The sequence below is a fragment of the Sceloporus undulatus genome, chromosome 4 (genome assembly GCF_019175285.1).
Source record: "Sceloporus undulatus isolate JIND9_A2432 ecotype Alabama chromosome 4, SceUnd_v1.1, whole genome shotgun sequence".
Classification (NCBI taxonomy): domain Eukaryota; kingdom Metazoa; phylum Chordata; class Lepidosauria; order Squamata; family Phrynosomatidae; genus Sceloporus; species Sceloporus undulatus.
The window spans coordinates 121,726,759-121,752,249 of record NC_056525.1 but is presented as its reverse complement, the minus strand read 5'-3'; the positions used below and the strand labels follow the sequence as shown (position 1 = coordinate 121,752,249).

At 41.3% G+C, this 25,491-nt stretch overlaps 1 protein-coding gene across 1 annotated transcript in view; it reads left to right on the top strand.

Annotated features, from left to right (window-relative positions):
* The window catches only part of CACNA1E (calcium voltage-gated channel subunit alpha1 E), a 378,294-nt gene extending 353,214 nt beyond the window's left edge, over positions 1–25,080 (top strand). The window contains 5 exon segments of the mRNA XM_042461588.1: positions 1,606–1,714; positions 7,857–7,985; positions 10,676–10,856; positions 19,110–19,300; positions 20,928–25,080. Coding sequence (XP_042317522.1) covers positions 1,606–1,714; positions 7,857–7,985; positions 10,676–10,856; positions 19,110–19,300; positions 20,928–21,467 — 1,150 coding nt within the window. The 3' untranslated portion in view covers positions 21,468–25,080.
* The last annotated feature ends 411 nt before the right edge of the window (positions 25,081–25,491 follow it).

Sequence of the window (25,491 nt, the reverse complement as noted above, 5' to 3'; positions counted from 1 at the left end):
TGTGTGCTATCCAAATCTGAAGAGAAAAATGTTGACTGCATTTTTTAAATTCAAACTGCAGTCTAGGAATAACTCAGAATAAAAATATCTCTCCAAGAACCTCCTACATATTCAAAACTTCCTCCTAGCGTAGGATTTAGCCATAGTTAAGACACTGGAAAGGTGTCTTCTGCTTCCTTCAGTCTTTACTGAACTAGTTTTGGCTTGTCAGCCAACACCAAATATTACACAAGCACTATGTTTATTTGGAAATTTTGATTTAATGGGAAAAGAGACTTGCATGATTGATTGAAATTGCATATTGTTAACATTCATCATAGAGCTGGGGGTGGTTCTGCTTCCACCCTAGTTAAATTAAATTTCTGCTACTCTCTCCCTTCTACACAATCCAGGCAAAATTTAAGTATTATAAGCACCACTGATTTCAGTGGCCCAGTTAAGCAGGAGCATAATCTATTCTTGAAATACAGTGGATTTAAATGTGCCTAAAAGAGTCAGCATGGTCTAGACTCTAGTGGTTTGAACATTGGGCTATGGCTCTAGAGACCAGGGATCAAATCCTCTCTCAGCCACTGAAACCCATGGGGTACCCATAGACAAGTCACAGGCTCTCAGCCTCAGAGGACTGCAGTGGCAATCTTGCCAAGAAAACCTTGTGATAGGGTCACCTTTGGGTCAGAAAAATGTGAAGGCATACAACAAGCAAAAATTTGGCTCAGTTATGGCTTTTGTGTTTAGAATAATTAATAGTGTTGATGATCACTCAGTTTGAACTGCTTTGGAGGATTACAGTCTATCTTTTTTTAGTGATCAAGCGTTCTTCACACTGCATCAGCCTCGGATGCTAGACGTTTCCTGTCCTGAATGGCCACCAAACACCCTGCTCTTGTTAAATGAAAAAAGAAACTGGGATGCTGCCCAGCCTCCCTTAAAATCAATTTTGCTTATGCAACGTGGCCTGTAAGTTAAGTCAGACCATCCCAAACTTCTTTTCAAGTATGTTAAAAAATCCACCACCAAGACATTTACACATGATGCAGTAATAAACACAAACATGATGTTATTTATATAGCCAAGGGAAAACATCAACAAATAGTTTTTCTGAGTCATTGAAATCTTTCAAATTATATGCCACACTAATCTGTGTATTTTTTTTAAAAATCTGGGTGCCCACCCACAGACCCCAAAATTGAATTTTGTGTTCACCAGACCATCTGGTGAAAATCCATTCAGCCTTTTTGTGTGAGTGATGCAGCACAACAGCAGTAAAGATTAACTTTCAGACTAGCAAAACAATGTTCAGAAATCCTGGAAAAGTAAAAGCATTCCATTAACTGCCTTCCTAAGACATGCATCAGAAGAACTTCCCTCTGACTAGCAAAAAACAAGTGCTCCCACTAAGAAGATGGTATTTCTAATATAAGATTACTTTTGATAGTGGTAGCCTTCAGACTAGATCTCTTTGGTTTTCCTATAGCAATATTATTTCACATTGTGAAGGCTAGTTTATAATGAAATTTGCTTTTCTGAGGTAGTATACCTAGCAGAAGCAATACTGTGATTATTTGTGACTTACTTTCATTTGAAGTTGGACTGTCTTTACAGGAGCAGTCGGAGTGGGTTCCCTTCCTTGAGTCCACTCTCTCCCCAAGAGATATTCCAGTTGGCTTGTATGGATTCAGCCCAAGGGGAATACCAGGAACAGCAATCTCTGGTAAATCAGTACACTGTTATAGATTACGTTTCTACTGGCCTATTTTGTACTGCTTTTAGGAAGGTGTTTAAAGCAAAATCCTGGCACTATTGTACAGTTTGTATTGGCTGTCGATGGCCCTGCTTGAGTTCAAGCATTCATATGCTACCTATATAAAGAATTTGATTAATTCTATCTTTTCTCTCTTTCTCTTTCTCTGTAGATTTTAAGAAGCCTTTTAGTCCTTGTTCTTGTTAGTGAGAGCGGTTCTTATTGTTGTTGTTGTTTAGACCTCAATCTTTTCCTAATATAGGAACTCTGAGTAACTTCCACAGACCAATGCTCAAGGAGTTTAACTCACTTTTCACCTAAATGGGATTCAAAGGGTCTCAAAGTTGAACAGGAATCTTCCATCAGCACCAGCTAAGAGTTCCCTTTCCAGGAAGAACTAGCGCCACTGTAAAACATCCAGGCAAGCTGACTCAGAAGGATACCAATGATATCAAAAACTACTAAGACCAGCAGAATTCCTGGCATAGGTCATTCACCAAACTGACTGAAACTGTTTCCATCCTATAACCCAGCCGTGAAACCAAACTGAACTGGCTCTGAATAATCAATCTCATCCAGGAACCCCTGTAGATTAGAGGCCACCATAACACTTGTATCTAGCTGAAAAAATGGAATCCTGTACAGTAGGATTAGGGAAGCTTTTTTTAATAGGGTCTTCTTCAGGCATGTTGGGAGACTGTCTTGCTGTAAAGAGGCATTATTCACTCCCATAATTCACTCAGCAACTCCTCCTTGGCCTGTTTGAGAATCCAGGGGCTCATTCCCACTTACATTTAAACGGGTGTGCAATTCGCCTTCGCTCCATGTTGGTAAATCAATTCCAAAAGGCCTGTCGTTCCTACTATAAAAGCAGATATTTTCATTATCCTCTTGTAATTGCTTCTTTTTTGCCATGATTGTCATCCCCAGTAGTTTGCGCCGCTTCAAAATGCATGTCAGTCATCTGTGCATCATCAGTGATCTAAGCAGCAGCCTGGGCAGCCCAGCTTAGGAGATACACAGATAGATGATTTGATTGACTGATTTTGCAATTACAGTGGACCCTTGTTATACTCTGAGGTTTGGTTCCCAGACCTCCCGTGTACAACAAAATCCCTCCAGAATGATGCAATTCAGATCTGTCGTTCCCACTTGTTGAACAGACCTCACAATCGATTCTTTTCAAAAGAACCTCTGGGAAACTAGTGTCTGGAAAAACTAGGATTTTTGCGTTTGCCTCACAAACCAATCCAATCAAAGTAGGATTGGAACCAGTTTCAAATGGGAATGATGGTCATATATCTCGATCAGCAATTTGCTTTAAATTATAGTGGGAATGTGCCCCAGGAAGGGCAAGAATCCAGTATATATGTGGTGGTTCTTTCCTCTCCAAAGATCCTGACTACATTCTTGGATTGCACAAACTGAGAAGTATTCAATATGACTAGACAAGTAGGGGCCAGAGTTACATCTACTGAACCAGCATCAGCTATAACTTCCAAGCTGGGAAAAAATCTGAGCAATTTTATATGCAGATTCTTCACACTGGGCTGTTGAGTGATTTATGTTCTCCTATGACCCAGTCCATAAGAGAAATATGGCCACTTGAAACATATTCATTTCCTGCCACTCGTTCTAAAAGCAGTCCATTGGACCCAGTATCCCTCCCTCTTTATTTATTTGTAAGATTTAAAAGTAAAATTTCTGTTCCATGTACAGTGTGATATAAAAACACAAAATCCTAGGACATAGATAAAATCTCAATTAAAACCCTTCCTTTGCCTATCCCAGACAAGGGAGGCATTCCCACAAATCCCTCTAGTATTTAAGGATGCAATGCGGAATTGTCAACTTTCTTGGTATTAAGTAAATATTCAGTTCTTCATTGTGGTTTCTATGAATCACACAACTGGGCATTCCTGCACCTGCACAGAGCATCTTCACAGCCTTCTGGAATAGCTAGGCAAGGTTTTTGGCAGGGCAGTACTGTAGATGTGCCCATGTCCAACCGTATCCTTCAGAGTTCCCACTCATTTACCTCAGTTCTTTTCCATTCTCTTCATCATCTTCTTTTGTGTCTTTGGTTACGTTCAGTTTTGACTCAGCTCACTCTTGGACTTCTCTCTTCTGAATTCTTTTACTTGATTTACTTGGATTTTGGCATACGACTTCAGCTCTTATGATTCTTCATTGTGTGTCCCTCTGGCTCTGTTTGATCTGTTTCTGGTAAAGATCTCAGACTTTTTTTCTGTACGTCTATGATGCTGCATCGTCTTCATCCTTTTAAAAAGTATGGTGACTGTGGGGCCAAGCGGCATAACTGAGATAGTCATTCTCACTGTGTATTATGTTTGAGCAAAGGACACAATGTGAGCATGTGTGTGCACTGTAAGTCGTTTAAATCTCAGACGTGGAAGAACCAGAAATCCCACCTTAAACCTCTCCTCTATGAGCAGACTCTGAAACCATCATTGCCCTTGATGGAACTGTTTATGCTCCATCTAAGTCAGCCTCGGCATCACTAGGGTTGGCGTCACTCAGTGTGGTAACTCATGGAGTGACCCCCCGCATTGACCTCCTCTCATAATAGACCATATAGAACCGTTATTAATGTTTTTGTACTAATGTTACTCATAAATCATAATTCCTCTATATCCCTGAAAGTAATGGTAATAGTTGTAATACAAACAACTAGCAATATTAAACTTATATTTTTAAATTACAATATCATACACGCAGCCTGTATTTATATGTACATAGGTTCATGTAGCTAATGCGAATTGTTTGTGATTTTTTTAAAAGAAAAGTATTTTAAAAATCAAAATTTAAATTTTGATTAAATTAAATGCTTAATATTTTAAAAAAACATGGGGCTTTTCCTTTCTCCTCCCACTCACACCATCCCTTCAGCATTTCTATTTTTCTATTTAAAAAGCAGGAGTTTGGAGAGCAGTGGTATCATCCTCCCTTAGGGTGTTACCTAGTGCAGCTCACATCCCCCTAGTGATGCCCTGGCTCAACCAACATAAGTGGTTCCACCTTAGGAAGTTGTCAAATGTTCACCCCCAGTTTTTCTTCAGCAGAGGTTGCTTCTGCAGAAGCCACCATGCTGGTCACCATTGCCTTCTCCTTCCGCTGCTGTTTCTCAAACAGGATCTTTGGACATCTATCTTGTTAGATCTCCTTTTCAGTACTTGATGGAGCATGAATTGTCCTGCCTGATGTTTGGGCTTTTTCAGAACAGGTGTTGAGGATGGTTAATGCACTGGATCTGCAAATTAAACAACATGAGGTTCAGCCAGGAGACCCAGTTTATAGTCATATTCAGTCTAAAGTTCCAACTCCTGCTTCCATCCTGTTCCAGCCTTCCCTCCTTAAGATCTCTCGGAAGTCCTGGGTAACTCCCTCAATGGTTCCATCCACTTCCAAGAAAATCAATAATTTATGTCGGGTTAAAGATTTGGATTTGACTTGGCTTCTAAAACACCTGAAACTGAATTTTGTCATTGTCGAAGCCGCCCAGTCGAAAACACTCATGAGGACCCATTCCATACTCCACACTGTCAGACAGGGAGGGCCTTAAACTAGATACCATGGCAAAGACATTTTATTCTGCCTCAGCCCTAACCTTCTGCATTGCCAATTACTCAGCCAGCATGGGGCCATATCAACAGAACCTTTGGAAGAGGATTCTACCCCTCCTTTGAGAAAGCCCCAGAAGAAGAAAAATGCTTGGTTAATGTCCTGCAAGCTGAAGCACATTCCCTTGCTGGCCAACAGATTAATTTGGTATACCACATCACTGATTGACACCTCTTCAAGTATGGGCAGGTTCTGTAGCTCTTTGGAGACATGCCTTGTTGCAATCCTCTGGGCTTTCCTCACAGTCAGAGTTACTATCAAGGACATGCCCTTTGATGAATCCAGTCTTTTTAGGGCTCATGCCGCATATGGGAGGGCAGTCTTATTTCCAAGTTTAACCTGATTGTTCATTACTGTTTCTTTCTGGTGAGAGCTGTTCTTTATTCTGTTTGGGTAATAAATCCCTTTTGCTTATAGTTATACAAGTTTTTTGTAACTCGTTAGGCATGACATGGTAGTTTGCTTGTCTCTCTCAGGTGTGTGATTCACAGAGATGATGAAGGAGGACAGGTTTTTAAAAGCAGGACCTGTAACTCTGGTTCTTTGAGTAATCATCTGTGAAATCACAGAAGTGCCCATCCTCCCCTCGTGTGTGTCCTTCATTTTTGGGTTTGGGGATACTGCTATGCATTGTCCTTGGGAAGGGAGGTAAATGAATAGAAACTCTGAGGGACAGGATTGGAGGTGGGCAGAGCTACCACCAAAAATCATGCCTAGCTGTTCCAGAAGGTTCTGAAGATGCTCTGCACAGACATACTGTACTAACGACATGTAAGAGAAACCTTTGCCCAACCAAAGGTGGTGACTTCCATGTCAGTGGGGTGGTGAATTTGCTCTGGGTTTTAGTCCAGGCTTAAACTGTTCAGGGTGCCAAGCCCTATCACAAAAATAGGTTCAATGCCTTAGTTCAGACTGAAACTCAGATTCACCACCACCCTGCTAACATGGAAACTGTCATTTGCCACTATGCCCAATTCTTGTGGCCCAAAAGCTATTCCTGGATGAAATGGCTTAAATCAGGAAGCCAGAAACAGCTGAACTGAAGGAAATTAAATAAATACTGAAAATGAATACTGTGTAGATCTGCATCAAGAATCTATAATGAGAAAGTGCTTCAAGGCAAAGGTAGAACCTAAAAGACATTGGATCAGGAGAGAACCCCCCCCTCCATAATTCAAGGAAGACCTAAAAATTTACCAACAGCACTCATCTCAGAATGTCTAATCACATTATTCATTGGGAATCTATCACAGCTGGTAACATTACAGCTGCTGCCTCCAGTTCTGTATAATAGCCCTGCTAACTTATAGAGGTTCTACTAAATCGCACCTCCAGCAAACCTAACAGTCTGAGGTTGCTGCCTTGCCCAGTGCCATCAAGAAATGAAACTTCTGGTCGACAGCCTTTTGTTCCTTCCTCATTTAGAATGGTAAAATGTATGCACACTATCTTTGACCAAATAAGTCAGATCCTGAGGATGCTATTGATTGTTGTAACACCACTATTTTTCCGCAGGCTGGTTTCCTTTCATTATATATAGTCATGTCATCAGGTGGTTTATGCAGGGCTGAAAATCGTATCTGATCCTTCTGGATTTGTGTTCATCTTGTCTTCAGTGCTGATGTCCATGGTCCCAACTGAACTGTTAATTCACATCACACAAATGTCAACATGAAATGTATTTTCTAGTCAGCAACACTAGTGTTCATGTGTTTATATGGTTGTATACATGTGTGCACTTCTGTGCACCACACTGACACTTGTTGGACTGCAGTGCTATATAAGTGTGCATTTCCAGTCCTCTCCATGTGCTTCTCAGATGTAGTAATATATTCATGCATGTTGTATCTCACAACACACACACACACATGTACAAATGCAACTCTGTAGTATTTTACATGTCAGCCTGAAAACAGAGACTACAAGCAATCTTTTGAGAGAGTAGTTTTTTGCAACTTCTTTCATGCTAATAACACACTGTTAATTGAGTGCCTTCAAAAAAAAAGTATATGTTCTCTATCATCATTGTCTGCAATTAAAGAGAAACAATGAATATAGCCATTGCACACAGTCTAAGAACCTAGCACATTCTGCATGTCTGGAAAAGTCCTTACTGATCAACTTTATTTGATCAGATAGATAGATACCTGGACGTAAGAAAAAGCATGCAGAAAAAGGAAATGGGACTGTAACTGAAACTATACACAGTTAGACTGAAAACAGTACACCTATTTTCCAGTAAAATTACAGTTGCTGTTAAATTTGTAACAGTCCTAAGCAGATTTTTCTTGGAAGAGAATCCCAGTAAGTTTAGGATTTACAAGCTCTTTGTCTCGCCAGCACAAAGCGTTCCCTATGCTCTATATACACCCCTATTCTAAAGCCATTGCTAGCACATTGGTGGAGAAGAGGATGGCAAGCAATGTAATCAAACAAAATCCCATGAGCTTGGCTGTGTGTTTATTTCTAGGAGCCAGAGGTTAGAGAGTTTAAAAGAGAGCAGCCCTCTAACTGTGGCAGCTACCTCCCGGTGGATACTCAGGAACGAGCGGTATCTGGGAGGGCCTCTTCCATGCCACGCCTGACTGTGGATCCCCAGGTAAACCCAAGTGAAACAATGACTGAACAACAGTCATATAATATTATATAAGATACGTGATTTTTCCCCAATGAGTTTGCTGCTTAGCTTTGATAGCGAATAGACTAAAACCTACCAGCCAGGCCATTTCTGTTAGCTTCCTATCAAACCAAAGAACTCCTTGAGTCACTGGTACAAAAGAGCCTGAGTATAGTGCTTCATTGAGACAAGGATCACCTGAAGCTCCCCAACTTTACAGCTGGGTAGCTGGACCATAGATTTAGCCATTTGTCCAAGGCCATAATGTGGCAAAGTGTGGAAGCAAACCTTAGTAGCCCAGCTGCCACGCTAATCCCTCCATCAACCTTCTTCCAAGGCTGCAGTGAAAATGAGGAACAGAGCTTTGGGGAAATCATCTTCCTAGCCTGCATCAACCATGACAGCAGCAAGAATGCCAACAGTTTTGAAGAATCCTTCTCCCATTGGAAAGTACTTATTTTTCTTGACGTTAGCTACCTTCTCTTTCAAGTCTTTTCCCATTGTCTACATGCCTGCTGCCAAGCATCCTGTCCTGATCAATCTTGGCCATACTCCATCTGTCTGTTGAGTAGGTTTTTTTCTGTTTGTCTGTGTCATAATCAGCTCTGATTAACAGAGAGATACAAGTTTTTCCCATGTTTGAAATTGGAAGCCTAGCTTACCTTGCAGCAATTAAACCCTCACTATCTGATTGATCCACAATGAAGGGACTTGGAAATAAGACGGTCCAGTTAATGTCTGCTGTGTCTGCCCCACATTGCTTGCATAAGCAACAGCAAGGGAAGTTAAGGCCAGTAGTCTTTAGCCATTTATTGACAAATTTGAGCTTGACAACGGTGGCAGCACAACAACTGATTTCTGTTTTTCTGTCTTATTGCTCCCTGAATAACTGTTCCCAAATCTGGGGGGAGGCTCCAAATAACAGCTCACTAAAACCACATGAGAGAGGATGATGGATGGGGAAACACATATTTTATGCTAAGACAGGCACGTCCAGATGGAAGGGTAGTATCAGTGGGAAGGAAAGGAAATCGTGAGGTAAAAAATATTAAAGGAGCAAATGGAAAAAGGTGCAAGAAGTAGGCTGATTGATACATTGGGAAGCCAAGATAGATGAGTAAGTGAATTAAAACTGAATAATGATACTTATTAAAGCAAGGAGAAGCAAATGAGGAACTGAATTTATGAACAAAAAAGAGCAAATTGTCAGGAGAGGTTATTTTTTGACGATGGTTATGTGGGAGAATGGAAGAAAAAATTAGAATGCAGTCATTTAGTTGCATTGCAGATCTTCTCACTGAAGTAATAAACTTGGTTCTAGGCTCTGCAACATCAGAGAGTAATGTGAGCTCAAATGTGAATGTTTCTCCACACAAAATGACCAACACATAGAATTAGTATGTCAAACAAAAGGCTAGGATAATTTCCCTTGACATGCTAATTTTCTGTTTACAAAGGATTTTTGTGAATGCATGTCTAGTTTGGTCCCTAGGCTAGTGAGTCCACATGGCAGAATCGACACTGTGAAGGAGCAATTCGCCACAGCTGTGTCATTGACAATCCCACCCTACAAAAGAGGCAACACAGAGTATTTTAGAACATACCAGAAATTAACTGTCATAATCAACTACAGTCATCCCTATGTTACTGTGGACTTTGAATCCATGTCCCTCGTTTACTAGTGAGGGGCAAACAGAAGGACTTAAAATGGGGCACATGCCCATGGGTGCCAGCAGGGGCGTGCCACCATTCAAGCCAATAGGGCTTAAATATTGATGGATTTCTGTTTGTGCGGGAGAGTCACAAACGGATCCTCCACGAAAACAGAGGGGCGACTGTAGTTTCAGATTTGACTGTAAAACTTAAGGAATACTGACCATCTGATCTACTTAAATTAAGCAAGAGATTCTGCAGATCAAATGTTAACTTGGCAAAAAAAAATCCCTTTATTCAAATGCATCAAACCTATAGTGACATGGTTCTGGTAAAAGGCCAACACTTCGACCTGTGGTGGCGAACTTATGTCACGCGTGCCCTCTGTGGCAAGCAGAGCCATTTTGGGGGGCACCCAGAGAGACGGGAGGTCAGGGGAAGAGAAGGAACAGGGAAACACCTGTTCCTCCTCTCCCCCTGCCCCACTCCTCCTTTAGCTGTCTCTGGGGAAGTCCCAACCCCAGAAGTCCAGCCCCCAAAAGGCAGAAGTCTCACTCCCAGAAATCCCAACCCTGGTGACACCTGGTGCCGGAACACCTTTGAGTTTCAGCACTTGGTCCTGAAAAGGTTCACGATCACTGAATTAGACAAATGGAGTGCCTAAATCAGGGGTTGCACTGCCACCATTTATCTGCCCATTTTAGAAATAAAGAAGCCAAAGAACTGATTGACTGACTGATTGATTGAGTGCAACATTCTACCAACAGACAATGTGAGTAGGTTTAGAGTTAACTAAAACAATAATTGTAATCTGAAGTACATATCTCCCACAAAATTAAGCAGGAATGCTCCTCTAGGTTCCTGTGTTGTTAAATGTCTTAATCTGTATCCAAATTAGGTTACCCTTGCCCCCAAGTTAACATTAAACACCACTGGTAATAGCAAACCTGCCTTCTGTACAGCACAGGAGTCTTGCCAGTCACTAACCTTCCTCCCCACACCCCTGGATACCTTTACAGGTGGTTACAGATCCAGGCTCCATGAGACGTTCGTTTTCTACTATCCGAGACAAACGGACTAACACCTCTTGGTTAGATGAATTTTCCATGGAAAGGAGCAGTGAAAACACCTACAAGTCCCGCCGGCGCAGTTACCATTCTGCCCTACACCTGTCTTCACGGCGACTCAACACAGACTCAGGTAACTTGAGGGTGTCAATGGGAGGCAGATTTTTTAAAATAAAAAATCATATATTTTAGATAAGATTTGAGATGAGGTAGAGTACTGTGAGGTGACAAAGTTTCAGGTCCCTCCTCAACAAAGACCAGGAGACTTCTATTCCTGTTTGAAAATGAATTTGCCTTCTCCGCCACACACATACCATAAGATTTCCCCATAAGATTTCATGCATGATGATGCAGGGCAATCACATGATTAAAAAGAACTAATCTGGAAGGAACTTCATTCAGAATTGTCACTGTATGATGGCAATGGGAATCCCATTTCCTCCTGAATACAGGGTGCCACCATTGTTACACCCTCTTCATGTGCAAGGGTTGCGGGGCATGTGGGTACAACCCTAGCACATGACAAGGGCATCAGAAAGGCCCATTTGTACTGGGCCTTAAATTCAGACAGCATATCCAGCCAGGTTGTTCCACAATCTAGAGGTGGCTGAATAAAAAATCCTCTGCATGACAACTGCCAACTTAGTCTTGGCTGACTGGAGTAATGTTCCCCAGAGGATCTGAGTGTACAGGGCAGATTATACAGGAGGAGGTGATCCCATAAGTAACCTGGCTGGCCCCAAATCATGTAGGGCTTTAAAGGTAATAACCACCAATTTTTACCTTGTCCAGAATCATAGAATCATAGAGTTGGAAGAGACCACAAGGGCCATCCAGTCCAACCCCCTGCCATGCAGGAAAGCTCAATCAAAGCATCCCTGACAGATGGCAATCCAGCCTCTGTTTAAAGACCTCTAAGGAAGGAGACTCCACCACACTCTGAGGGAGTGTGTACCACTGTTGAACAGACCTTACTGTCAGGAAGTTCCTACTAATGTTGGGGTGGAATCTCTTTTCCTGTAGCTTGCATCCATTGTTCTGCTTTCTAGTCTCTGGAGCAGCAGGAAACAAGCTTGCTCCCTTAATTAGCAGCCAATGGAGTGATTTTAGTATAGCTGTGATATGCTCACTCATAGATGTACCAATAACTAATCTGGCTACTGTGTGTTGAACTAATGGAAGTTTCTGAACTTGGTACAGAGGTAGCCCAATGTACAGCACATTGCAAAAGCCTAGCCTTGAGGTTACCAGCACATGCACTACCATATTTAGGTCTGCCAACTCTAAGAAGGGGTACAGCTGGCATTAGCAGCTGAAGCTGATGGTGAGAGATGCAGAAGGAACTGGAAGCAAGAAGCCTGTGGCCATATTGTCTTGAGTGGCTTTGTGAAATAGACAACCAGGGGACCTTATATACTAACCAGTTACAGTACCTTTAACTACCATGCTTGCATCAATTGGAATCCTAGAATTTGTAGTTTGCTAAGGCAGTGGAATCCTCTGGGTAAGACTTCTAATTGCAACTCTGTAAACTGCAGCGTGCCCTCAGCTTACGCGGGGGATCCTTTCCGGATCTCCCTGTGCAAGCCGAATTTCATGCATGTTCAAGCCCCATTGGAATGAATGGGGCTTGTGCATGCGGCGGTGTATGTGCGCCTTGGGCACGCACCCCATTCATTCCAACGGAACATGCCCTGAGCACTCCTGCGTGTCTTATCACATATGGTTAAAGCCACATACAGTAAGCCCATGTATGACGCGGGTGCACTGTACAAATCCCAGGATTCCACAGGATGTTGCCATGGCAGTTACAGTAGAATCCTAGTGCTATAATTGAATGATGTGAAAGGCCCTCTGATCTTCTGTTCCACAAAGCCACTCCAAGAGAACATGGACATAGTCATTTATTTAACTGTCAGAAAGTTACATCTGTTTCCTGATGTTAGGGCAAGAGTGCTACCTTGAAAAGAAAATGCTTTTTGAGCTGTGTCCTGTTCGCTCTCTCACTCTCTCTCTCGCACACACAATTGGAGGTGGCAATTACAAACTCTCTGATGGCTTACCTAGCCAGGACTCAGCAGGAAGGAATGGTGAGTGTGTGAAAAATATTAGAAATGTGGTGTGGCGATAGGGGTAGGGTTTGGGAGATGCAGAGGGATTCTGTACCAAGAAAGAGAATGCGGCTGATGTAAGGCACTAACTAATGGAAGCAACCCACTAAAATCAAACTTCCTTTTGCTTGGAAAGTAACTGAAATGTACATTTTAGCTGGTGTACATTTTTAAATTTCTATTATGTAATTATTTCAACCCAGTTTGAATACTGTGTCTTAAAACTCCCTCTAGTTTTCCATTTTAACACTATTTTTATCTTTAGGGTTCATTTTAAAATTTATTTATTTATGTATTTATTTTTTGTACTGTAACAGGTATAATTTAAGATAGGCTGTAGCCACTGGCTTTATAGCAGTGATGGTGAACCTTTTAGATACCGAGTGCCCAAACTGCAACCCAAAACCCACTTATTTATCACAAAATGCCACATCCCTCTGGCTTTCTAGAAACAAACTCTAGCAAAGTCTGTGTGGGGGCAATGGAGCATGTGCCCACAGAGAGGGCTCTGAGTGCCACCTCTGGCCCATGTGCCATAGGTTCTCCACCACTGCTTTATAACATATGGCACTTAGGTCAGGCCAATGCTTTTGTGGAGCATCTCTTCACTTTTACTGTACTTGTTCGAATTTAATAGCTGATCATTTGAGTTATGGCTCACAGTTAACTTACAACTCATCCTTTACAACAATATGTCTTCAATGAGAGAGGGTGATTTTGTGGATGCACTCTGTTCTCTACAAGACCAATTTCAAAGACCAAAGACTACAAGACCAAAAATAACCATGTTAGTCTGTGGAATCAGTATGCAGAGAGATCTTGTAGCACCCTTAAGACTAACTAAAAGAAAGACGTTAGCATGAGTTTTTGTAGACTTAAGTCTACTTCCTCAGATGCATTTGCATTTGACCAAATGCATCTGAGGAAATAAACTTAAGTCTACGAAAGTTCATGCTGCCAACTTCTTTCTTTCAGTTAGTCTCAAAGGTGCTACAAGATCTCGCTACATACTGATTCCAAAATATCATTAACAAAAAGAACTCCAGAAATAAAATCTCTGGCTTTGTACTTACAAATACCAGCATAGTTTAGAATTATCTCTGCCATCATCAGAAGTTGATACATATTCAGACTGTGGGGACATGTATTTAAATGTCTCTGGCCACAACAGAATATTAAAGCTACAGAATTCTATGCATACAGAGTTCAATGCATATGCTTTGAGTTTATCCAGATGAAGTTAGTGGGACATACTTCTGACCAACCATGGATCAACTGAAAACATATGTTCAGGGTTTAGTTAATCTGCATAAGGTGACTTTGTATGCTGGGGGTGGGAGTGGGCACTAGATTTAAGGTATGAGAATGACACCTGTAGCACTTCAGATGTTGTTAAATGGCAACTCCCAGCATCCATTACAATAGGCAATGTTGGCTAGGGCTGCTGGGGAATGTAGTCAACAGCATCTATAGTCCAGATAATTCCCACATGTTTTAAGGATATGCAGCTTTACTTGTGTGTACTCTACTTTCTTACCAAATAAATTTACTTTGTATTAAAGTGAATCCATTTTTTGCAGAGAATAGCCTGGAAAAAGGATAGTTACAAACAGACCTTTCAAGGTCTAGGAAGAAAAATATTAGAGCAAGTGCAAAAAAACCTGGAACAATTTCAGAGAAAGCTTGGCAAGCAGAGTGTCATTTGGAACATTCTCATGAAATGAATGAGGAACTAGAGTTGCTTTATGGAGGACAGTGGGCGTTACAGCATACTTTTTGTATGTGTGAGAAGACGTGGGCTACAACATTCTGTGCATCTAAGTGTGCAGGAATGCTGTCGTTTCATAAGGCTGTACTGTAGGGAGTTGGGGAAGTTCAAGCAAGGACTGAACAATGCAGAGCTACTACTGCTCTCCTAAGGCTATCCTGAAGAAGCAGTGTTCATGGGCTAATCTGTCAGCACCAAAGACGAAGAAGCTTCACAAAAAACGAGTTAGACATAATTAACTCCCTGAAATGAAGTTGTGACTATATTCCTTTATTTATTTATTTGACACTTACATAACAAGGATTATTATTATTATTATTATTATTATGCATTATTTATATAGCGCTGTAGATTTACACAGCGCTGTACATACAAACAATAAAATGGATAAAGAAAACCTGCCCGTGGCGTACAATCTAAGAAATAATAGCATAATACATATAAATAATACAGAACAATACAGGAAAGGGTTCAATAAAGTAAAGCAGGCAACAAATTAAAAACGTCAAATAACAAATAATAGTCACGCAATGCCTGGGAACGCTTCTCTGAACAGGATGGTCTTCAACTCAGTTTTGAAACTGGTCAAAGAAGTGATGACCCTTGAGGCTCGTGGGGGGAGGAGATTCCAGGAGTGAGGGGCAGCAAGTGAAAAGGGACGAATCCAGGATGGGGCAGTGAAAATCCTAGGCTGAGACAGCAGACCTTGACTACCAGAACGGAGGGCATGAGTGGGAAGGTGAGGAGAAAAAAGGCTTGATAAATAAGGAAGGGCTAGTCCATGCAGGGCTTTAATAGTCAACAACAGAAGCTTATACTGAATACGGAAAGGGAGGGGGAGCCAGTGAAAGGATGATAATAAAGGAGAGATATGGTTGGAGGGTGGATGTTATAATGAGTGAAGAAATTAAAGGACAGAGATGATAAAGAGGAAGCCCCGCAAGAAGGATTTTACAGAAATCAAGTTGCGAGACCACTAGGGCATGGACCAGAATCTTGGTAGTAGAGGCTGAGAGAAATGGTCATTTTTGGGGCAATATTGTATAAAAAGAAACTATATGCCTTAGCTGTGGTCTCGATCTGGGGGATACACGACAGAGAAGAATCAAAAATAAAACGAAGACTACAGGCTTCCTGGATTGGTTGAATAGAAATATCATCAACAGAAACAGAAAAAGAGTATTGAAGAGTAGACTTAGGTGAAAAATGAGAAGCTCTGTTTTGGACGTATTGAGCTTCAAGCATCGATGCCGCATCCACTGAGAGACAGCTGTAAGACAAGATGAAACGTGCTGTTCAAGACCTGCAGAAAAGGTCAGGGGTGAAAAGATACAGCTGAGTGTCATCGGTATACAAATGATAGGAAAAGCCAAAAGAACTAATGAGTTTTCCTAGGGACAATGTGTAGAGAGAAAACAAAAGAGGACCCAAAACAGAGCCCTGGGGAACTCCAACAGATAAGGGAACAGAGGATGAAGTTTGACCACCCATGATCATTGCAAAAGATCTATTGGACAAATAAGATCTAAACCAGTCAAAAACAGAGTCTGAGAACCTAAGGTCAGAAAGTATGTCAACTAGAAGACTGTGATCAACAGGGTCAAAGGCCGCAGACAAATCTAGAAGAATAACAGAGTAAAGGCCATTAGCCTTGGCCCGTAAAAGGTCATCTGCAGGCAGAAACCAGATTGAAAGGGATCAACAAGGATTACACCTTTTGAGGTGTAACTGTACCTTTTGGGTTACTTTTCATAGTCATAAGGTGCATTTGCTTTCTAGAACGACGGAGGATAATTTTATCACATACTACAAGCATTGGATTGTGCTTTATTGTGGGTGTTGAGACAACAAGGAGGTAAACAGAAGAAAAAGTTTTATAGCACAGGCCAGGGGCTCGTAGTATTCAGGGGATTTTAAAAACCTGCCTGTTCTAGTTCTTTCAAGAAACAGAAGAGTGAAGCATTACTTTTCAAAAACCGCAAAGCTAACTAACTTTTTTAGTAGTTTGGAACGACACAACTGTAACTAATTGCTTTTGTCTAGTCCCTGTATTAAACCAGTGTCTGTTCTTGGTAATAAACTGGATGAAGGCAAACAAACTGAAACTTAATCCAGACACGACAGAGGTTTCCTGGTCAGCTGAAAGACAGATCACATGATTGCTAAATATACCTACAAATGGAAACATCTTTATGTGGCTTTTATCAATATTTCTGCAGCATTTGATACTTATTTTTATATATTTTACTCTCATGTTCTCTTATATTACTCTGATTTAGAGATTTACACAGAGTTTTATATAGAATTTTATTTTGTTTTTCTATTTTATATTATGGTATTTTGAAATGACCTACGGTCTAATCAATGATTACTGATTGATCAGCTGAAAGACAGATCAGGGAGTAGGAAGGGATTTAGCCTGTGTTAGATGGAGTTGCAATCCCCTGAAATCTCAGGTTTGCAATTTGGGCATCCTCCTGGACTCAGTTCTGAGCCTGGATGCCCAGATTTCAGTGGTGGCCCAGACTGCATTTGCACAGCTAAAACTGGTGCACCCACTACACCCATTCCTTGACACATCAGATCTGGCAATGGTGACACATGCTGCGATTATATCCAGTTTGCATTACTGTAACGCACTTTTAAGTGGTGCTGCCTTTGGAAACTGTGCAGGGACTCAAGCAGGTCCAACATTTTGTGGCAACATTGCTGACATGAGCAGAGATTATATAACCCTCTTGCTTAAACAACTCCACTGTCTGCTAGTACATTTCTGAGCAGATTTCAAAGTGCTGGCTATGACCTTTAAATCCCTATATCGCTTGGGCCCAGACTATTTGAAAAGCCGTATCTGTCTATATGAGCCTATGTTCTGGGATATGCCGGGGAAGGCTTTCTTTCAGTCTCATCACCATTCCAGGGACATCTGGTGAGCACATAAGAGAGAGCCTTCTTGATGGCTGCTCCCAAAATATAAAACTCCCTTCCCCAGGAGGTCCAGTTGGCCCCTCCCCGCTTTCTTTCCACCATCAGGAAAAGGTCTTTTCATTTAAGAAAGCTTTTACTTTTTATTGTATGTTGCAGATAAAGTTTTTCATAAGGGGGATTGTGTTTTTATTATGTTTTAAGTATCTTTTAATGCAGTTTTAACTTGTTTTTAATGCTGTTTTTGACTTGTGTTTTTAAATAGAAGTTTAGTTTAATTCTGTTTTAATTTTTCTGTTTACAGATTTTTTTAAATTGTATCATGCTTTTAAAATGTTGTATGCTGACTTGGATCCTATGTTGGGAGAAAGGCAGGGTATAAATTAAATAAATACAATGGGCCTTTGATATCCATTCGGGTTTGGTTCAAAGACACACACACACACCATGCATACCAAAATCCATGGATGCTCAGGTCCCATTATACATAATGGTGTAGTAAAATGGTATCCCTTATATAAAATGGTGAAATCAAGGTTTGATTTTTTTTTGGGGGGGGGGTTTAAAAAATATATTTTGTAGCAGAATCTGTGGATGCAGAATCCATGGATCTGGAAGGCCAACTATAAATAATTTTTTAGATTATTTTTTAAGCCCTGAAGGAAATTAAATTGTATCTGAAGACTTTTTATCCATAGATTCAACCATCCACATCTTGAAAATATTCAAAAATAATTTAATAAGTGGGGGCCTGGAGCAAAACAAGGGTCCACTGTAGACTAAAAATTAGTGTGGTTCTGTGTGATAATGTTCCCTTTCTGCATATGATATATTCACAACTGCAAATTCCAAAGCAAGGAATGGGGAATAAGGCATGTTGTTGCCTTATCAGCTCTTTTCTTGAGTTGTCCCTGTGCTTAGTAGCTGCATGTTTGGAAAACTGCTTATCTTGTTGCAGCAACTCCATGATGAGACTATTTGGATTGTTTTGGAGCCTTTATCTTTATGTGAAGAAAATTGTGATGCAAATATTCTGCAACTAGGGATGCAGACATTCAACTGTATCTTGCTGTGGCTGAATCTCCTGCTGCAGGAGAAAATGAATATTTCTATAGAGTATATTTTTGCCCTGTATTTGCACATTCAAAAGTGTTTCAGGAAATGTTCTACACAGAAATACATGCAGGGTTTTTTTTTTGGGGGGGGGGATATGAAAAGTGGGGAAGGGAGCCTGCCAAAAATAATTTTTCATGTAAAATCCCACATAATCCCTGCAGCATGTTTTTGCATTCCTCAAAAGCACATTTTTGGTCTCAAAATGTTGATGAGTGAAAATGTGACATAGCTGTCATGATAGTGAGAGATGGGTGGTAATAAAAGAAGGGCTAAACATAAGTCTGTATTAATGTGGTAGGTTTTGACTTTTTATATAGAACAGAAGGAAAGAGGTTTCTAGCATTAAGGATTATTTAGAATAATTAAAAAGCCATCCTGTGGTTGAAAAATACCAGTTTGGGATTAAATAAAAATTATTGAGTACATCTTCAGATTTTGCATGTAACTTTGGCTATATTTTACACAGGCCATCGATCTGATACACATCGGTCAGGAGGCAGAGAGCGAGGCCGATCCAAGGAACGGAAGCACCTTCTCTCTCCAGACATTTCCCGTTGCAACTCAGAGGAAAGGAGTCCACAGGCAGATGGTGACTCTCCAGAGCGGCAACGGTCAAGGTCTCCCAGTGATGGCAGGTCACAGACTCCTAACAGACAAGTGAGTGTGTGAAACTCCAAAATAATGTAAGGAAGGGGGATATGGGCAGGCAAACCCTATGTGCACCTGTTTTATTGAGACTAGATGCGGCAAATTCACACACAATTTACTTTTTTTCAACCATCCCTTCTGAAGCAAACTTAGGGCCCAAACAAACAGGCCAAAATAAAGCTGCTTTGGGTCACTTTGGAGGTATTCTGTTTAAATGACACACAAATCTTAAGAGGCCAGAAGCTGTGCCAAAGATGTGCTCCAGTCCTTAAGACTGGAGTGTGGCTTTGGCATGGCTTCCATCCTCTAAGGATACATGCATCATTTAAACAGCATACCTCCAAAGTGACCCAAAGCAGCTTTATTTTGGCCTATCTGTTCGGGCCCTTAGTCACTGAATAGAAAAGCAGGGTTATGGAAGGTTGCGGGCAAAACAGAATCACTGAGAAATGAGAGCTATCAACATGCTTAGGGAAAATTCAAGGTGGGCAGAATTAGAAATATCTTTAGGAGAAAATCCCTAAGTGGGAGGAGGAGGAGGAGGAGGAAGAGGAGGAGGAGGACAACAGCAGCAGCAGCTCTGGTTATGAAGTTCTGTTGGTCACTGAAGGAGAAAACAGAAGACTTGGGGAGAGGGAATGTAATAGAGTATACCAGAAAAAGGCTTGATAGGAAGACTCATTGGGAATCTTCCATGCTGCAGACGTTTTATTTCAGGTCCATTTGTCCCTGATTCATGTCTCAATATGTGAACTAATTTAATAGACAGGCCTGATATCTGAGATGATACAACACATCTGAAAAATCTCCAGTAGAATTAGTATTTAAGAAAGAAAATAATGGGGTAACATTGTTAGAGAGCATAGTAGAAGTTCATCCTGTTTGCAATATGTAATAATCTTAAAAGAAAAGAAACTCTACACTGAATAGTATAGCATTGCAGTGGAACCTGTCATAGGTTAGTAGACAGACCAACACAGATCAGAGTTCCAGTGTCCCAAACATTGTAATCTTATACACTGCATACGACAGATATCGCAGCCAGATCGCCCTCACAAGCTATACAAGCTTCAGGCAGAGTAAACAGGAATCACAGCAAGGGCCAGCATTCATGTATTTTCTATGCCAATGACATTTTCTTACTGACAAATCTACCTAGGAAAAAGAATTGCACAGTTTACTGATCTATCCATTTGACTGTATTCACTCCCTATCACTGTGAATATAACTTTGGCCTAAGTTGTGTCTAAATGCTAAATTGCGCTTTAACATTATGACAAGCCTGCACAAGCTTTGGCCTGTTGCACTTTTCTCCTGCACCCACAAAAATAAATTCAGAAGAAGTTTTTTGCCTCTCATTTTGTCCAACTGCGGTTTGCTGGGATATACAAACCTGGGCAAGCTGCAGTTAGCTTATTATTAAAACAAACCTATTTCAAACCATGATTTATGAAGGTAGCTTCCAAACAGGAAATTTGGATGCTTTATAGCAGGCACTAGCATGGAATAGGTTGAAGACACATGAAATGCGATCCAAAATTATTCTGCAATTATACTGTCTTTCCATGTTCAGCTGCCTGTACTTTCTGTCTCTTGCCATTTTTAAACTGTATCTGCACTCTTCTTTTCTTTGCAGGGCACAGGTTCCTTGAGTGAGAGTTCAATCCCATCTATATCTGACACCAGCACTCCAAGGCGAAGCCGCCGCCAACTTCCTCCAGTGCCACCAAAGCCCCGGCCTCTCATCTCTTATGCTGCTATGATGCAACACTGTGGAGACACCTCCCCACATGCTGACGACAGTGAAGGTGGCTCCCCTCTGCTTTCTGGGGCTCTGGAGACAAACAACCCCTGCTTGACTGAGTCTTCCAGCTCCCCAACAGGAAAGCAGAGCCTTCTCTCCACCCCTCAGCGCTACATCTCAGAGCCTTATCTGATGCTTCAGGATGACTCCCATGCTTCAGACTGTGGTGAGGAGGAGACACTCACTTTTGAGGCTGCTGTTGCCACCAGCCTTGGCCGCTCCAACACGATTGCATCAGGTCCTCGCTCGAGGCACAGCTGGCAGATGCCCAATGGGCACTACCGAAGAAGGAGGAGAGGGGCATCACAAGGGGTGATGTGTGGGGCTGGCATCGATGTACTAAGTGATACGGAGGAAGATGACAAGTGCTAGAAGTTGCCTCCCCCTTCACCCCGCTCTCCTCTGACGCATGCTGTTTGCCACATTTGAAATGAAATGAAATGAATTGGAAGTCAAATGCGGCAGATAACAAGCCTTTGTGCAAAAATAAAGAAAAGGGGTCCAGCCCGTTGGTTTTATTTTTGTTCATCTGCCTTTTTTAAAAATTGCACAGAGAAGCATTTGATTAGTTCCTGCATCCATGGACCCAGCAAAGGTGTACCTACTTGTTAAGTGAAAATGAATCATGGCAACAGCAACTTTCATCCAAACAGTCACATGGGCCTCTATCCCTGAAGAGGCCAAGGGCATTTGTCCAAGGAGAGGCAGAAGATGCTAAAGAAGCATAATGAGAAACAAGCTGGATACTATGGGGCTTTTTAAAAGTTACTTTGACCCCTAGACACTTGCCTCCCCTGAAAAAGAGGAAGGAAGGAAGGAAGGAAGGAAGGAAAGAAACAGAGAAAGGAAGGAAAGAAATAGAGAAAGGAAAGAATTCAAGTTGGTGGTTTGAGATGTATAGTATGTGGTAAATCTTTGAGATGACCACATTATGGCCTCTGAGCCTCAGTCCTACAGGTCAACCAACAGGACAAATAGGAATGACCGATTTCTCTAGAGGTCTTGCCCAGGGTCCCAGCATGGGTTTTCCTGCAGATTATGTTTGTTCTTCAAAAAGCTTATTATGCTTGTGACAAAACTGAAAGATAGACTATCGTGAAGGAAAGGCAGAGCAGAAGCAAAGAGGGCAAGAAAAGTAGCGCATGATTAAGAGAAGGATTCTGTTAGCGTGAAAACATATGTTTTGTACCATGGCCAATTTGATAAGAGTGGAACAAAGAGAGGGTTATTACTGTGCTAAATGTATATAACTCACCATACTCAGACATATATATATATATTCTGAATTCAGAAGGTATGGAAGGATTGTGTGTGAATGTATTTATATGCTGCGTATGCACACTCGTAGAGATCTATTTTGATAAGCCAGTTTCTGCACTAGTATCAAGGCACTGCTCTCTTACCGTCCAGGGTTGGGAGCATCTTGTCTATGGATGTTCTGTGGGGCTATAGAAAAGAAGAGGTGCACCCCTGACATTCTCTAGTTCTTGTCTGGGACATCTCCTCCCCCACAGAAACATACATACTGAGAAGCACACCTTACTATAAAGTGGCATCATCTAGCCTAGATTAAGGGTTTCAAAAGTGGTTTGGTGCTTGGTTTTCCTTTCAAGTGAGCATTTCTTTTTATCATACCTTGATTAATATTTGTTAGGGTTTGAAGAAGAGTATGCTGATATTAGACCATGGCATTTTGATGGCTCAGGAATAAGGCATCTAGGTGACAACTTTGGAATGTTTCTAGATGTACATTTGGTCTGATTTCAGAAGTAGAGCTCTTCTTAAATGCTTAACAGTTCTTTAGAAAGGGTCATTAGCAAACTGCACAAAAGCCAGTGGCATGTACTTTCAATTAACCAAAGTACTGTGCACAAGTATGTACATGCACAGTGACACACACAGAGTAAAAAAAAACACAGAGAAAGAAGGGATCCTTCAGCATCTCAGTTGGGCAGACTTTTTCTATCCTCAGTTTGGAGGACAGCAAATCCATTAATGTAGGATGCATGAGTGGATAATTTTTACTGTTCCTTGAATTCTGGATGGAAGAGGCATTTTGATAGTGTTTCCACATGTGGTTTTGTTAGAAAACAAAATAATAATAACAGGGCCAAGGGAAGAGTGATACGCAAGTGAAATACTAGTAGCAGGCTCACTACCTTCAAAAGTAAGAAGGAACACACTAGAACAGGAAAACAGTATGAAGAACACTGAATCCCAGAGCTACTCTAGACATGCTCAGTGAATGAAATGTTGCTCAAGTATCTTGAGTGTCAGAATTGCTCCAGAGCTGGTGGCTTACAAGTAAGGGAAGTGTGTGAACTACTAACTTTTATGGCTGGTTAACAGGATTTTCTACTGAGGTTGTAATATTCAAAGCAAAAACAACAATAACAATGCAATGTTTTGTGCCACATTCCAACTTACAGATGATCTTGTACTTTTATCATCTGTATAGTTGAAACCTATACACCATTCTCTGGCCCAGTCCTAGTATGGTATAAGGCCATTCTGTCCACCCCTCCAGATCATCACTTCTCCTAACCTTTGGGTTAAATGGCAGCCACATTGCTATCTTGTTATGAGTTTCCAAAGACAAGTAACAGGAGTAGCTTTTACAAAGCAAATATAGCACGTGATCTCCAGTAGTGACTCAAAAGAGATGGCTGTGAGACATTTGGGTAGCAGATCTGATGTTTGGTTGGTGTACAGTACCAATCTGCTGAAGCATCCTTTCAAAATTATTCTTTTATTGAGAAATGCTGGTGTTTATAGTTCTGAAAGACTGCTGCTTTGATGAGGAACATAGGTAGTTACTTCATACCAGCTGAGACTATTAGTTCATTTAGATCAATGGCAGTAACTGTCTGGGATTTCAGTTGGGGGCTTTAGGGCCACAGGCAGAACCTGAACTATGGTGGTTTCTTATCATTGAAAAGATCATACAGTGGGTCCTCTCCATATGCAGGGATCTGTTCCAGACACACTCACACACACACACATAGGGGGGAAAACGCGTAGGCTCAAACCTCATTAGTTTCAATAGGGGAATGTTCCCGTGTTTGGCACGGCGCGCACCATGGGCATGTGAGCCATTCATTTTACAGTGGCTTAACCTTCCACATAAGGTTAAAGTCACATATAGCGCACCCGCGTATGGTGCGGGCACGCTGTAGTTTAGTGGCAGAGCTCATGTTTTCATGAAGAAATGTACCTAGGCCTTCTCCAGAGCTGCTTCAGTTCTAAAGCACAGATGTAGAAGGACTGGAAAGGGGTACAGTGTTCTTGGTGTGGTGCTACTGCTTTGATGACTAGATTTTCTTTTCCTCCCCTGGCTTGGTTTCCAGACTGTTGGGGAAATTTAGTGGGAGGGCTCCTGATTGTAGCACTTTAAATGTACAGCTTTCAGCATTGCCTCCCAGCCCTGCTTCCTCCCCACAATCCCTTTCCATAATAGGGAACACATCTCTGTCACTTGGCTACAGGACTCACTCCTCTCCTGTGGTGCCATCTCTTGCAGTAAGCAAGGCTAGTAGTAGTAAACTGAATTTAGTCCAGAGTTTAGTCCAAATGTCAACAAAGCTATACAAGGTGCTGGAACCTATTTCTAAAATATGTTGCGCACCTTGCATGGCTTCTTTAAAGTTCAGAATAAAACCCGGAGCAAACATGGAAACAAAACCAATTCCATAGAGTTTAAAGAAATTATTATTATTATTATTATTATCATCATCATCATCATCATCATCATCATCATCATCTTACCTGTCTCAAAGCAGGGGGGAAATAGAGTAAACATATAATATCAATTAAAAGAACATATAAAACCAATATGTATTAAAATCAATCAATCAACTCTTTAACATTCATAATTTCTGAATAATAGCATTGCCGAAAGAGACTGCCGTTCAGTTACAAATCTCTTCTGGCAGGTCATTCCACAGTCTGGGGGCAGTAAAAAAAAATATCCCCTCTATAACATTCAGCCTAGCCCTAATACCTCCATTTACCTGTGAGGTTTTAGGTGTGCATATGGAACATAATAGCCTCTCAGCCACCATAATCCAAATCAGTGAAGAGCTTGGGGGGGCATACTTCCAATAAATAAAATAAAAGCATCAGAGGAAAGGATTTCCAGACTGCCATTGCCAACTTCTGTGAGCTTGAATTGGAAATCCATGCTTGAGGAAGTTCTGCTCTTCCCCTCCTCCCTGACATTAGTACTCTGCTCCCTCTGAAATTCTGCTGGCATGGTGAATTAGCAAAAAGGCCATCTGAATCAGCTTCTACCTCCACCACCCATTTCCATCTGCTTAAATTCTTTCCCGTGTTCACTTACAAATACACACAGCTCAGGCTCCCACCTGTTCAGCCAAAAAAGACTTTCAGGAGCTAC